The sequence below is a fragment of the Xyrauchen texanus genome, chromosome 27 (genome assembly GCF_025860055.1).
Source record: "Xyrauchen texanus isolate HMW12.3.18 chromosome 27, RBS_HiC_50CHRs, whole genome shotgun sequence".
Classification (NCBI taxonomy): domain Eukaryota; kingdom Metazoa; phylum Chordata; class Actinopteri; order Cypriniformes; family Catostomidae; genus Xyrauchen; species Xyrauchen texanus.
In genome coordinates, this window is record NC_068302.1 from 33,718,510 (window position 1) to 33,733,538 (window position 15,029).

Genomic DNA, 15,029 nt, shown 5'->3' on the forward strand with positions numbered 1-15,029 from the left:
AGTTAAGCTCAAACAGCATTTGTGGCATAAAATTGATAAATATAAAAAAAAAATATTTAATAATAAAATATAACAAATCTGGGTTCCAGTGACAGACTGGAATAGCCACAAGACATAAACAATATGTGTATAAACATAATTTTAGTGTGATAAAATCAATTACTAACCTTTTCTGTGTAATGTTATAGCCAGTTTTACAACTTTGTTGCTATGTCGATGTAATGCCAACAAACCTCATAATCCTTAAACGACAGTAAATTCAAATTTTAGAGCTCAAACAATACATTTTAACAAATGAATTAATGTATGTGTTTTTATAAATTTAGATGCTGCACATTTCTGCCTTTAAACACTCCAAAAATTGGCCCCATTCACTTCGATTCCAAGTACCTCACTGTAACATCAATTTATTTTTTTTAATTTTTTTTTATTTAAGAAAAGTCTAAATTAATTTGTTAGGTTATCAACATTACGCAATTAAGCTTAACTTGAAGTAATATATTAATATATACTAAATAATACTAACATTAATTAATATTAATAAGGCAATATCCATATTGGACAAGTGTGATGAGAAATCTTAGACAACAGCGCCACCTTAATGCCACCTTAAATAATGTCCGAACCAGACCATGTTTGCTGTTTCATGTAAACATGTTCAAATGTAATACAGACATTACAAAAAGCAAAAGAAAAACATGAGTTTTTATAAGACAAAAAATTATGTATCTGTTAACTTACATAAGTCTTATATAAATAAAACCATTTTAAACAAATCGTTGTGCTTTACTATTGTTACATACCTTTATCATCTAATGATACCACTGCAATTCTATCAGAAATACATTGAAGTTGGGTTTATTTTCCGACCATTTCATAAAATATCCTCCATATATAATTAAGAAATGCGTTATTAAAGAAAGGTTGACATCTTTGTTATGGTGGTGAATATTAAGAAATATATTTTCTTCAAGGGAGATTGTATAATTTGTTTTCCTACACACAAATTAAGAGACATCTTTCCAATTAACAAATTAACAAAGAATTAGCAAAGTGGCAGTTACAATACAGATAGGATAATGTTTCTTCGTCATCTTTACAGGATGCATATTTATCATTCATTTCAATTTTACATATTTTAATAATGTAAAATTTGACCGGGTATATTCTATGAACAATCTTGAATGTGACTTCCGAAGGAGACGTTCGGCCTAGTCAGTAACTAGGCGGAAAAATACAAGAAAAACATTTGGCCTCGTTCGATAACGTCACGGAAATACACGACGAGTCCTTCGGCTTCGTTCGTTAACTACGTCGGAAAATTACGAGGAGACATTCGGCGTCGTACGGTAACTTCACGGGAAAATACGAGAGTTAATCACTCCGCGAGAAAGGCTTATTAACAAGATGCTTGAACGCTGATTGGACTTGATACACACAGTCTATCCCGTAGGCTACTGCTATGTCGAATCGACTACCTGAAAGACCACAAAAAGATGCGCAATGAAATGAGGCTGTGATGTAAAAAACAAAACAAAAAATTTAGAGGATAATTATTTTTCGAAAGTTTAAATGAAAAGGTAAGCCACTTTCATCTTTTTGAGCTTTTATGATGTCATGTGCAGCAGCGGGTTTTCCATGTGTCCACGAGCGCACCTGCACTGTTATAACTGCATTGCGCTTCTCTGATTTTGAGCAATATTGTGACGTCTTAATTTAGCTTGTGCTTTTTCCTGATGCACGAGATCAATGCGGGACAACCTATTGCGTTCTGCATTTGCATAAGGATAGAATAGCCGGTTTTGTCAAAGGTCTAATTTGGAGAATTAGCCTAAATAGTCATTTTGATAAGGGAGATGCCATAAAGGAGGGTAAAAAAAAACCCAACAACGCTGGACTCCTTTTTTCAATACTTTCAACTGAAATTAAAACAAATGTCTTAACAATTGAGAGTTAAACAATATGTATTGATATTTGCTGTGCACAGTTGACAGTGTGAAGTAATTCTGGCTTCAGTTTTTTTTTAAACCACATGCAACACGCGACTTTCTTAGGTTTAAAAAAAAAAAACCCATTGGTGTTGTACCTTCCTGGTTTAATTCTCTTAAGGGATCAGTGGTTTCAGTACAGGAGAGGGCCTTGTGTTCTTTCACGTGGTTGGTGTGTCCTGAGTCTGACAAGTCCTTTTTAATCTGTCACTATTCCCGATCTGACACGTTGTGTGTCATTGCCAACACTCTCGCGAGCAGAAAACAAGTTCGCACTGCACACCAGAAGAACACAAAACTAGAATGTGAAAAATCTGTCAGACAGACAGATTTACGTTTAAATAGTTACACAATTTGATAGACTGCAGTTGCTATCAGTGTTCTGATTGGTTGCTAGGGCGTTGCTACTTTGCTAGATGGTTGCAAGGGCATATACAGTATATGACAGATAGAGTTTCTCAGTGCAGCATGTAAATATACAAACTTATCAGTTCTTCACATGTGCTGTATGTTCATTCTTGTTGTCTTAAAAGAGCAGGTATAATTAATCAGCTGAAGTTATATGTCTATATGATCTTTGTATCATACTGTATATAAATATAAAATATATATTATTATTATTTTTTTAATTTATATTATATTATTTTTTCATATAGTTTAAAATCAGCAGGTTAATTTATCAGAAATAAATCGGAGTAAGCTAATTTGAGCCAATAGAAAAAAGTGTGTATTGCACACCAGAGGAACATGGAATGATTTTACTTCGAGCACATAATTTACTTCAGGGTACACAGTAGCTGATCAATAATTAAGTCTTATCAGAGTCTGGCTACGTTGTATGCTTGAGTCCCTAAAGATTTATGACTTACAGTATGTGGTGCCAATGCATTTTTATTCTCAGTGCACCATTTAAACGCACAGGCTCTTTAACTCCATTTATCATGCTCATTCATAAAGCCTGAACTCAGAAAGCTTACTTGATCATAAATAAATGGGTGTAAGTTCAATTGAAAGTTGTACCTTTGGTATGACATTGCACTTCTGTGCCAAACAGAAAATAAGTGCTCATTGCACACCAAAATATGCTGAAATATAGGAATTTTTCCACGGGCAAATTGTTCACTTTAAGATATTGAGTGATCAATAATTTAGATTTCTATTTTAGAGTCCAGTCATGTAGATTGTTTGGTTCATTAAGGATTTGTTACCAGCTTATATGGTGTCAATGCATTTTTTTCTTCTCAGTACACCCTGTAATGTACTTGGAGGTCTTTTTTTATTTATTTATTCCATCAATTTTATGGCCTTAAAACTAGAAATGTATGCGCAAGGATAGTTCTAGTGGGAAAATCTCAGGATTCATTCTATCTTAACAGTCCAATCCATTACAGCCTCCACTTTATAAACCCTCTCAGCTGTCTCTCATTTTTGGCATGCTTCCATTGTTTTCACCCCCTCCACACCATCAACAGTTTAGGTCCCGTTCTGAGGGGGTAAGCTCCACTCCCCTGCCTTTATCGCTTCCGGCAGGATCTGATGGTTCAAGCAAGTACCCGACCACTGAAACATAGGACGGGGCTTACACCCAATTATATAAGTATCTCTACGTTTGTAGTAATCCCAAGAAAACTTCCGATAGAAGTATAGTTAAAGGAATATTTCAACCATATTTCTGCCATCATTTGCTCACCCTCATGTCATTTCAAACCCGTATTAATTGTTGTTTTTATTCATTTTTCCTGTGGAACTGAAAAGAACATATTTAGCATAATGTTCCATCTGACAATGGGCTTTCAAGCCCCATATAAGAAAAAAATATTTGAGATAGGGTTATGGACGATTAATCGAGTACTCGTTCAGCTTTAAATATTTAACCAAACACTACTCGAATATTGCAATGTGATTTTCCTTTGTGCCTTTGCCTGCCGTGGGCAACAATGAAACTGCTTCTCTCACCTAAATCTAGCTGTTAGTTCAACCAATGTGTCTTAGTATGTAGAATGTTTCTTTCTATGTGTAAGTGCACATTTTTTATTTTTGAATCTAGATCTTGTTGTTTATAGATGGAGCAAATTGTTTCATAAGAAAAATAGGTTCAAAAGTTGAACTCAAATCATTTTTTTAATATTTTAGAGTACTTGGTTACAAAATTACTCTAAATGCACATCCCTAATTTGAGAGCAAAGTGAATAATGATTTTAAATTTCCGTTTCTCAAAGCTATCGTATGTCTTCAGAAGACCTGGAATTCAGAATTTGAGTTGTACAATTATCATTGTAATTATAATCTACTATTTTGCCATTTTGGATGTTGACAGCATCAGTCTCCATTCTCTCTCATTGTATGACAAAGAGCAGCCTGCGCATTCTGCTAAATAACTTCATTTGTAGAGCGTGAGGACATTTCAGTTTTGTCCTTTTCTGGAAAAAATAAAGAGGTAGCTTCATGTACTTTTAATGTTGAATTTTGGCGTTTTTTGGGATTGGAACAAGCAACCGACTGAGTGTTGTGGGTGTGCTTGCGAAACGCTGAGAAGACGTGCTGATTCAACATGACTACAGCCCACTCTGTCCCCTAGCTTCCATTAAAAATTGCTCTCCTCTGCTTCCTCTGGTCTCTGTGGACTTCTACCCACTGTCATAATGAGCTGAACGGAGCAGAGCGATCAAAAAATAATGCGTTGTTGCAGGTTTAGTCTGCGTTCAATTTGCTGAGTTTTTACAAGCCCTTCCCCTCTTAGTTGTTACACTGCCTCATTCACAACTTCACGGCTATTCCGCTGACCTTAAACATCTTTAAACTTTAATAGAATCTCCTTGCTCTCCCTCAGATTAGTAGAAGTGTCACGTCAATCCTGCCAAGATGATGAAAGAATGCCTTCAGTTTCTCATTGAGCCGGCCAAAAAGATCAAGTTCCATATCAAGGTACAGTATGCCATTCATTCATTCTGCTAATAGTATTCAGTGCTCCCAACTCATTAATATCAAATGAAAACTCATTTTCTTGTCATTTTGTTTTACAATTTTTTGTAATGTTAGATTTTATTGTGTCATTGTTTTATAAGTTCTGCAAAAACAGTATGGCTGGGCCCTAACATTCAAGTCCAAATTGAACATCTGAGATTTGAAAAAAGAAAATTTAAACCTGGAAATAAAACTTAAACATTTTGGGGAACAAATAGAAAGAAGCATCATGTCAAATGTGTCATGGAAAATGGAAAGGTTCCACAGAAGGTAAAGGTTCTTCATGGAACCATATACCTTCATGGAACCATATACCTTCATGGAACCATATACCTCGATAAAGAACTCTTAAGTATTTAAGATTATGCACTATTTCTAGGTCAGCAGATAGCAAAGCAAATATATGACATTGACAATCTTAGCACCATTGTTAGCAAATGGTGAACAAAGCCAAGCATTCAGTAACATTACAAGAAGCTCTTTGAAACATTCTCAGATCATGTTGGAATAACATGGATCATCAGTTGTATTTTTATTAACTAACATTAACAAAGATTAATAAATGCTGTAAAAAATGCTCATTGTTAGTTCATGATACCTAATGCATTAACTAATGTTAAAATAATGGAAACTTATTATAAAGTGTTCCCCAAATTTATTATCAGCTTAAAATTTTTATTGTTCATTTTAACTTCTTGAACCTTATTGTAAAGTGTTACCATCATTTGTAAAGAAAATGTACAAGTGGACTCATTATTTTGGACCCCGCTGTATATATATCTCTTGGTGGAGCCATAGTATCTCTATGCTTCCAACATCTCTGTACAGGAGACCCGGAAGCGAGTGAAACATGTAAAGAAAGAGCCGTTAACAGAGAGTCAGTTGTTTATTATGGAGCTGGCACGAGAACTCAACAGGATTTGTCAGGTAAGACAAACATATTGCTGAAGGCCTACCAGCAGTGCAACTGTACCTGACTTCTCTGTAGGGGTGTATTAAATGAATAAGCTTGGCTCATGAATATTAAGTACAAGTTAAATTACCTGTTGCTCATCAAAAGAAGGAATGAAAAGAGTATGGTTTTTGGTATCTGCCATGTTGCTCCCAAAAGGTGCTTAAACTGATACTCAAACGTAAAATTTTAAATGTAAATAATTCCTTAAGCTCAAAACTGTTCTTGCAATAAAGTAGGTTAAATATCATATTATGAAAGCCGACATAAATGTGTTACGTCAGATTGGAAATATCTGCATGGGGGTGTCGCTCTACTTTTCTGCATATCGTGGCCCCCTTCGGCACATCGCGGCGGCCGGTTTCAGCTTATCGCTGCCCGTTCAGCCCAGTTTTGTGACCGACCCACTGGGAAAAGTCCTGGTTCTCACTATGGCCAGTTCACCCCTGGATATAGCTGCAGGCAGAGCTCCAAAAAGGGGTGGGAGTTCCAAACAGCTAATAAAGATATAGAGAGCCCCTAAACCTAACCCTTTCCCTAACCTTAACCATGAGTGGTAGTGATGCCCCCTTTTGAAGTAACCCCCTCCCCTTTTGGAGATTCCACCCCCATTTGGAGGTCTCTGGCTTATAGCTATACCTCTATTTTTCCCAATCATTTTTTCCATTGGCTTTTCATCCTTCATAAAAGAGTTGTAAGCCATGAACCACAACATTACAAACATTGATTTAAAGCAAAAAATTCTTTCTAAATCGGACAAAAAGACAAAGGTACAAGACTGTGTACTTTACGTCTTTTACGAGGGCACAAAATATAATCCCATGAAGCAAATGGCGTTTTCAATTTAAAAACCATGGAAATATATAAGACTATTGATTTTAGGCTGTTTATTATACGTTTATTACAATATATTTTACTGCAAAATATTCAGAAATACACAAATACTGTAGATATGTAGTTTGAGGATGTAGGGAGACCGTCTCAATTGCGTCATTCGCAGCGCATCATGGAAGTCGGAGGCAGCTGCTGGACTTGTTTGGCGGCCTTTGTTGGCCGCGGTTCTCTGATAGCTGGATCTTTCTCTGCTGGACCGTGAGTTGTGTAGTTGTTTACCATGAATATATTGTTTCTATAATTATAATAAACAATCTAAAATCAATAGCTTTATATATTTCAATCATATTTTGTTTGTTTACAACGTCATTCACAATGCTTCATGGTATTGTAGTTTGTGGCATTCTGTACACAGTCTTGTACCTTTTGTCTTTTTGTCTTATTTTCAAATAGTCTTTTTGCTTCAAATCAAAGTTTGTAATGTTGTGATTCACCTCTGAGCTGACTGGCTTGGTTCATGGCTTAGAAATCTTTTATGAGGGATTTTATGAAAAGCCTATAGTGAAAAATGAATGGGAAAAATACTTCCGTGTTTCCACTGACTTCGACATATTCAGTTACTTACGGATAGTGTGATATTTGACACTTATTCGCTAAAATATTGAAATTCACAAAGTGTTATATGCAATTTATATAGGTTATTTGTACGTGGCAATCACCACTGTTAATTACATGCTCAGAGATGTCTACTAGATTTCCTAATACCCTTTCTAACTATCTTGTCTACTCTCGTCTCCTTACACCCTTAGAAACTTATCTTTTACTGATGTCTTTTAGAGATCAGATATTCTGGCTCACATCTGGACGGGAGAGGATGTATGGCCTCCGCACACCTGTCGAGAGTTCATTTTGGAGACCGCAAGCATTCTGGAGATGAAGGTTAGAACTGGTTCCTCAGCAGAGTTGAGCAAATTTAGGATTTAAGAATTGGCTCCCTTTTAATTTATTAGTTGAACTTTTAATTGAATTGGCCACGCAATGTGGTCTGTTTAAAGTTTCAGCCTTGTCAACCTGCTTTATGTTGTTTGGCTCCATTTTGAAGACTATGGGCTAAATAAGAGCATTTTGGGAAAAGTTAATTTATTAAAACTAACCTTTCCAGCACTTTCAAACTTCTTTGAATTTCATTCTGTTTTAATTCTACTACTTTGATTTCAAATACAGCTGTTGGCTCTCAGGATCTACATGCCTTTTAACTACAGGCATTTGATGTTCATGATTTAGGACTGTGCGTTCTAAGTAACACCGGTAACCATAGTAACCAGCTAGTCTGTTTATGTCACGCTGGAGCTAAAATAAGTATGACTCTGGCTGACAGACATACCCTGTGGCTTAAGGGTTTAAAATGATCTTTCAGTTTTCAAAGGAACCAGCTTTAATCTTGTTGTTTTTAAGTTATAGTCCACAGTACGTTTGTGTCCTTGAGGAAGGCATTGAGCTGTAGTTCACTCCAGGGTGTCTGTCTCACGGATTTAATGTACAGTACTTTTAAAAAAGCCTACGCTGTCAGCACATTTTGTCTGAGAAATTAAAGTAATTGATTTGAGTCAGACACGGGCTGTATACTGAAAAAGGTTACTGCAACATGTCTGCTCAAGGGATGCATTATAGATATTAAAGGGATAGTTCACCCAAAAATGAAAATTCTCTCATCATTTACTCACCCTCATGCCATCCCAGATGTGTCACTTTCTTTCTTCTGCTGCACACAAAGATTTTTCTCAGGTCTGTAGGTCCATTCAATACAAGTGAATGGTGACCAGACCTTTGAAGCTCCAAAAATCACATAAAGGCAGCATAAAAGTATATGACTCCAGTGGTTAAATGCATGTCTTCAGAAACGATATGATAGGTGTGAATGAGAAACAGATCAATATTTAAGTCCTTTTTTTACTATAAATCTCCACTTTCACATTCTGAAAGTGAAAGTGAAGATTTATAGTAAAAAAAAGAAAAAGGAATTAAAATTGAAATTGAAATATTGATCTGTTTCTCACCCTCACTTATCATATGTCTTCTGAAGACATGGAGTTAACCACTGGAGTCATATAATTTTATGCTGCCTTTATGTGATTTTTGGAGCTTCAAAGGTCTGGTACACGTATTACAGAGGTTGTTGGTTAAGTGCCATGTTGAAGGGCACAATGGTGACATAACCACTATATTTTTTTGTCAATAGCCATTTTTACACTGCTAAGGTGGCACAGATGCTGCATCTAAAGTGGCATATACCAAGAAAAGGTGTATTTACACAGGCTGTTTAAGGCTGCACAGAGGTGGCATAAATGCATTTACACAGCAATTACAATTGCATAAATAATGTTTTGAGATTAATGTTTAAAATATAAAATTCTGAATATAGAAATATGAAATGAATGAAAATATAAAATTATACATTTAAATATATAGCTATAAATTATTAAACATATGCTCTTATCATGACAACAACAAAGTTTAAGGCTGCTCTAATGCTGCAACTCATTTACACAGAACCAAAGCAGCATTACAGAACTGCCTTTGATACTAGGGGCTTTTTATGCAGCATTGCATCTTTACACATCATTTTTAGCAGGCACAGAGCAGCCTTAACTCGGCTGTGTAAAGATACCTAATGTGTCCAATTTGACTGTTTTTACCTGTTGTGCAGGAAATTACAGATAAGCCCATGCAGGTGTATGCTGATCTACATCCAGAAAAGCGTGACTGGAAGGGTCATTTGCTCTGCATGCTTGAGCAGGGCGGAGAGTATGACATGGGCCCCTCAAAAAGGGTCATTATGGACTGGACAAGAGGACAGCGTAACAGACACCCGGTGAGCTCCAAGATAAACAGAAAGACACATCAGAAGATACGTAGCACAGATATATCTATATACAGTATACAGTGAATACACTTCCACTCAAAGGTTTGGACACACCTGCAATTATACTATATCATGTACAGTGTATATACAGTATTATGCTATTTTCCATATAAACCATTAGATTGAAAAGTTATTAAGAACTTGAGAAAAAAATTGTGTCAACTTAATTGATTCTGTTAATGGAGTCTCTCTCTCTCTCTCCCACTCGTGTTGCTGTCTGATTAAGATATTAATCTTGCTATGATCCTCTTGTCTGACTCTGTTGATTACAAATAACCTCACTGACTGGCCTGAGACATGGAGAACCTGCTAAGCCAGTCCACACACAAATACACACACACAGGTTGACCTACTGTAGCTACCAATTAACTATTGTGAATGTCACAAAAATTATATTTTACATAATAATTATAATTCAGAACAACATTAATGTTGGAACATTTACAGTTTCTGAAGTGAAATATACTCTATGTTCATTCTTACTTCTTGAGGAACCTTTTATACATTTCTCTCTCCAGCACGGTATCTGGCCAGGTGAGGTGGTGTTGATGATGTTGGACGATGTGGAGTTGCAGTGGAAGAAGGGTCACCTGTCACACCTGCAGTCTGCTTTGGAGCTGCTCATATGGGTCGTGTTGGAGGAACATCTAGATAAGGTTTGGTGTCTCTGGAATGCTATTCAGCATTCAGAGACTGTTTATATTGCAGCTATGACAAATAATCACATTATCCCCCATATTCTCACTACTGTAATGTGGAAAAAATCGTATTCTCCTTATTGTAATATAGTAATGAAAATCCTCCCATCTGGACATTTAGGTTTTCTTTTCAGTATAATATCAGGATCAAATCGTTATAATTTCAGTATAAATTAAATTCAGTACCATAATGTAAACTTACTTTACAATTTATGTAAATATTATATTTTAGCATAACAGTTATTACGAGGAGATTTAGCATTTTACAGAAATAAGAACAGTGGGTGGGTGGGAGGATGCTTAATTTTCATGAAAACATTCTTACCACCCAAATAAGTGTAATTTCTTAATTTTTTTTCTTTTGTTTTTGGTGGTAAAATATGACCTGAACATTCATTCTAATATGCAAAATTCATTTAAAGGGATAGTTCATTCAAAAATAAAAATGATCTCATCATTTACCCTCATGCCATCCCAGATGTGTATGACTTTCTTCTGCAGAACACAAAGATTTTTAGAAGAATATTTCAGCTCTGTATGTCCATAAAATGCAAGTGAATGGTGGCCAGAACTTTGAAGCTCAAAAAAGCACATAAAGGCAGCATAAAAAGTAATCCATACGACTCTGGGTGAGAAACAGATTCATTTTTAAGTCCTTTTTTACTATAAATATCCACATTTACTTCCACATTCTTTTTTTGTTTTTGGTGATTTGCATTCTCCATGTATATTGCCACCTACTGGGCGGGGAGGAGAATTTATAGTTAAAAGGACATAATATTGATATGCTCATTTTGGGGTGAACTATCCCTTTAATCTACCTTGGAAAATTGCAATAAAATGTGATGAAACTGGTGTTCTTAAGACCAGTTATCATTTTTGGATTTTTAAAATTAATGTGAGTAATTTACAACCTTTTAAATGATCTAATCACAAGCAGCACTAACCACTAATATTGAGTGTGTTTGACAGGAACTCATTCCAAGACTGTGGCTGGTACAAAAACAAAAGACTCAAATGATCGGTGAGCAAACGGTGTCGTTAATGTCTTAAAGTGCGTTATGAATGCTTGTTACAGATTAAACACAAATTTCTGTGGACTTTGTTGATAAAACCTTCTACCTTACTCTTCATTTAGCTGGCTAAACTATTGAATGGGTTTTCTGGTAATCTTTAACAATGTAGTCTCTCTCTCTCTCTCTTTCTTTCTCTCTCTCTCTCTCTCTCTCTCTCTCTCTCACACACACAAACACACTCTCTCACTCTGTCTCTGATCTTGTTTAGAGTGCACTGGCTACATTCCACACACAGGTAAGAGATTATTTGGTAAGGTCAATTACAGTTTGCTCGAGTGTCAAGACACATTACATGGAACAATTCATTATTTTCTCTAAACTATAAACACAATTTTAAAACTACAGACCAATTTGCACAAACCTCAAACTGTGATATAAAATGTAGTATAGAAGCCCTGTAGGTCAACTTACTTCTCTGTTTGAAGGATGTATGATCGATGTAACCATAAAATGACTACGATTAAGCTGGACATGTTGCCCAGAATTGTGATATCATGTACAAGAACATACTTTACAGTAGTCAACCACAATAGAGATGTAGAGAACTGTTCTTCTCCCCCTTCCTCTACCTCTTTGTCTCTGTTTCTCTGCCTGTCAGCTCTTCAAACATTGTTGGGAATTTGGGATTCATTTTTCTAAGGCACATAATCACCTGTGGCCTGTTTTATTTATCCTGAGATTCTGACTGGTGTGTGAAAAATGTTGCTACTCTGTGTTTACACATGGAGAAATGTGTGTTAACTGTGTTCAAGCTTTGAAGCCTTGAGTGAATTATTTTGAGTGGTTGCTTTTTCTGAACGAGATCATGGTTAAATCTGTGCAACATCAGGAAATTTGCATGTGGAGTTTGGCAGAATATGTAGCAATACTTTACAAAAAGGTTCCATTTGTTAACATTATTAATGCATTAGGTACTGTATCATGAATTAACAATTAACATTATATTTTTACAGCATTAATTAATCTTAGTTAATGTTATTTTTTTATATACAATTGTTCAGTGTAAATTTATATTAGTTTAGAATGATTGAACTAATGTTGGCATATACAATGTTTGATTTGAAATGCATTACTATGCTGAAATTAACATTTAAGCAAGAATAATAAATGCTGTAAAAGTATTATTCATTGTTGTATTCATTATGTTAACAAATGGAATGTGAAAACAGGCAAATTATGTTAATAGTTTTGAGAAATGTGTCTTTGTTTGGAGAGTTGATGTAATGGTTTGGTGTATTGCACCAACAGATTTAGTTATAGCGTGTTATCAAAGTTAGAAACAATTTAAAATGGCATTTAGGACCTATAGTCAATACGACTGTCAATCTTATAGCTTTTTATTAATTTATGTAGTAACACAAATGTTCCTTATTTTGCAGTGTGGAACTGGATATGTGATGCAACAGGTATGCCTCACTTTTGTTATTGTGTTTTTCAGTGTGGTGAAAATGCATTTGATTGTTAAAGGGTTCATATTATGGATTTAAAAAGAAATCCATTAATGATGTCAGTCATTATTATGTTTTTTGACCATTTTGCACAAAAATTGTATATATTTTATTTAAAAACATGTGTTTTGATATTAATAATTGTATCAATTTATTAATAAAAAATAATATTTGTTAACAATTATATATTATTTATATATATATATATATATATATATATATATAAATATTTTGGAAACACTTCACAATATGGTTCCATTTGTTAACATTAGTTAGCATGAACTAGAAATGAATGATACTTTTACATTTCATTTATTTAAATGTATTTGTTAATATTGGTTAATGTTACTTCAACACATACTAATAAATTTTTTAAATCAAAAGTTGTATATGTTAACATTAATTAATGCACTATGAACTAACAATGTACAATTGCATTTTTACTAACTAACATTAACAAATATTAATACATGCTGTAAAAAAAAAGTATTGCTCTTTTTTTGTTCTTGATACCTTTTGCATTAACTAATGGAACCTTTTTGTAAAGTGTTACCAATATTTTAATAAATATATGTTTTTGTTTGCTGTGTAAGATATAAATGTGGGTGGACGAATGGTCAAATATATTTGTCAGAAAGTTGCTGAAGTTTTAACAGTACATTGAATTTTAAAACATCAAGGACAATTACGTTTCTCGTCACATGACACTATTTAAATTCATAATAGCAGTGAGCAATTTTCTTTTCATCCAGGTATCTAGCAGAACATCTGCTCAAATTACTTAAAAGCTTCCAAATATATGCATAATCTAATGCACGTCTAATAACCTACCCTACCATTGCCCTTTTTACAGTGGAGGTGACCCTTGACCCAGAGACAGCCAACCCTACCCTGGTGCTGTCTGAAGACTGCAAGCGCATGCATTGCGATCCAGAGAGACGTGAGGTTTCTGGCAGTCTACGGCGTTTTGATGGCTGGTGGTGCTGTCTCGGCTCAGAAGGTATCTTGTCTGGACGTCATTATTGGGAGATAGAAGTGGGCGACCATGACTGGCGACTCGGGGTGGCCAAAGAATCAGCCCTCTGCAAAGGCTACGGAACACTCAACACTCAGAGCGGATACCTCACCCTCAGGCTGGAGAGGGGGTCGGAGCTCAAGGCCCTGACGGTTCCAGCTACCTCTTTGCCCCAGTCACTCATCCCACAGAGGGTGGGGGTCTACCTGGACTATGAGGAGGGCCAGCTGTCCTTCTATGACACCAAGAGGCGAGCACACATCTACACATACAGTGAGAGGTTCACGGAGAGGCTTTACCCATTGTTTGGGACTGTGGAGATGGTGCGTGACCTGGTTATCAGACCTGCAGACGTGAGGGAGAGATGTCTCTGTAAAGGCCTGTGCCTTTTCTGATCATTTACATTAAGCAAGATATCGCACAATTCACACACACAAGCACATATCTGGCATGAGGCCTCATAATGGATCATAATTTCACTGATCATAATTGCCGCAACATAATGTTTGGAAATAATAAAGAGAAAAACAAAAGCTGCATTTTGTGGCACGCAAAATAATTGCTGAATAAAATATATTGCATCATATTTCTGTTGTACAAGTAGTTTCAGAAATTAATTTTTGTTTAAATTAGGAAAACTCTGATATGATAGTTGGGAGCCTATGATTTTGTGGATTGGGCTGCTCTGTGGATACAGTGGGATACCTCTGTCCCCCTTTGTTGTTCCAAACCCATATGTCTTACTTTCTTCCATAATGCATGTTAGCCTCAGTCACCAATTACTTTCATTGTTCAGCCTAACATCTATTTTTGTGTTCCAAAAAGGAAAAAAGTCATATGGATTTGGAACAACATGAGGGAAAGTAAATGATGACAATTCCAATTGTTGGGTGAACTACCATTTAAGCTTTTTCCATGTGCTGGTACTGATAAAACATGTTAAACAATTTTATCGGAGGCTAATTTAGTCACAAACCAATGCATGAGCATTATTATTGAATCAAATGAATTCTTGAATTTTGCAGAAACTGATATTTGAATCATTCAACTCCATGTTTGTTTTGCAGTAACTTATGAAAGCATATAGAGGGCACTCTCATTACTTCGAATGTTCCTTTAATTGATGTAAAC

The 15,029-nt window shown here is 35.4% G+C and overlaps 1 protein-coding gene across 1 annotated transcript; it reads left to right on the plus strand.

The window, feature by feature from the left end:
- Positions 1-1,364: 1,364 nt before the first annotated feature.
- On the plus strand, positions 1,365-15,007 carry LOC127620759 (butyrophilin subfamily 2 member A2-like). Its single transcript, XM_052093984.1, has 10 exons — positions 1,365-1,580; positions 4,819-4,913; positions 5,781-5,879; positions 7,576-7,677; positions 9,446-9,610; positions 10,180-10,317; positions 11,332-11,383; positions 11,644-11,670; positions 12,815-12,841; positions 13,737-15,007. The coding sequence occupies exons 2-10, from the start codon at positions 4,851-4,853 to the stop codon at positions 14,291-14,293; spliced, it is 1,230 nt and encodes a 409-aa protein (XP_051949944.1). The 5' UTR covers positions 1,365-1,580; positions 4,819-4,850; the 3' UTR covers positions 14,294-15,007.
- Positions 15,008-15,029: the final 22 nt, after the last annotated feature.

Bases quoted from the DNA above. Each gene is read 5' to 3' on its own strand.
- LOC127620759 (XM_052093984.1), top strand. From the start codon at position 4,851: ATGATGAAAGAATGCCTTCAGTTTCTCATTGAGCCGGCCAAAAAGATC. The intron at 7,678-9,445 runs GTTAGAACTGGT...CCTGTTGTGCAG, and splicing joins CAAGCATTCTGGAGATGAAG to GAAATTACAGATAAGCCCAT. The intron at 10,318-11,331 runs GTTTGGTGTCTC...TGTGTTTGACAG, and splicing joins TGGAGGAACATCTAGATAAG to GAACTCATTCCAAGACTGTG.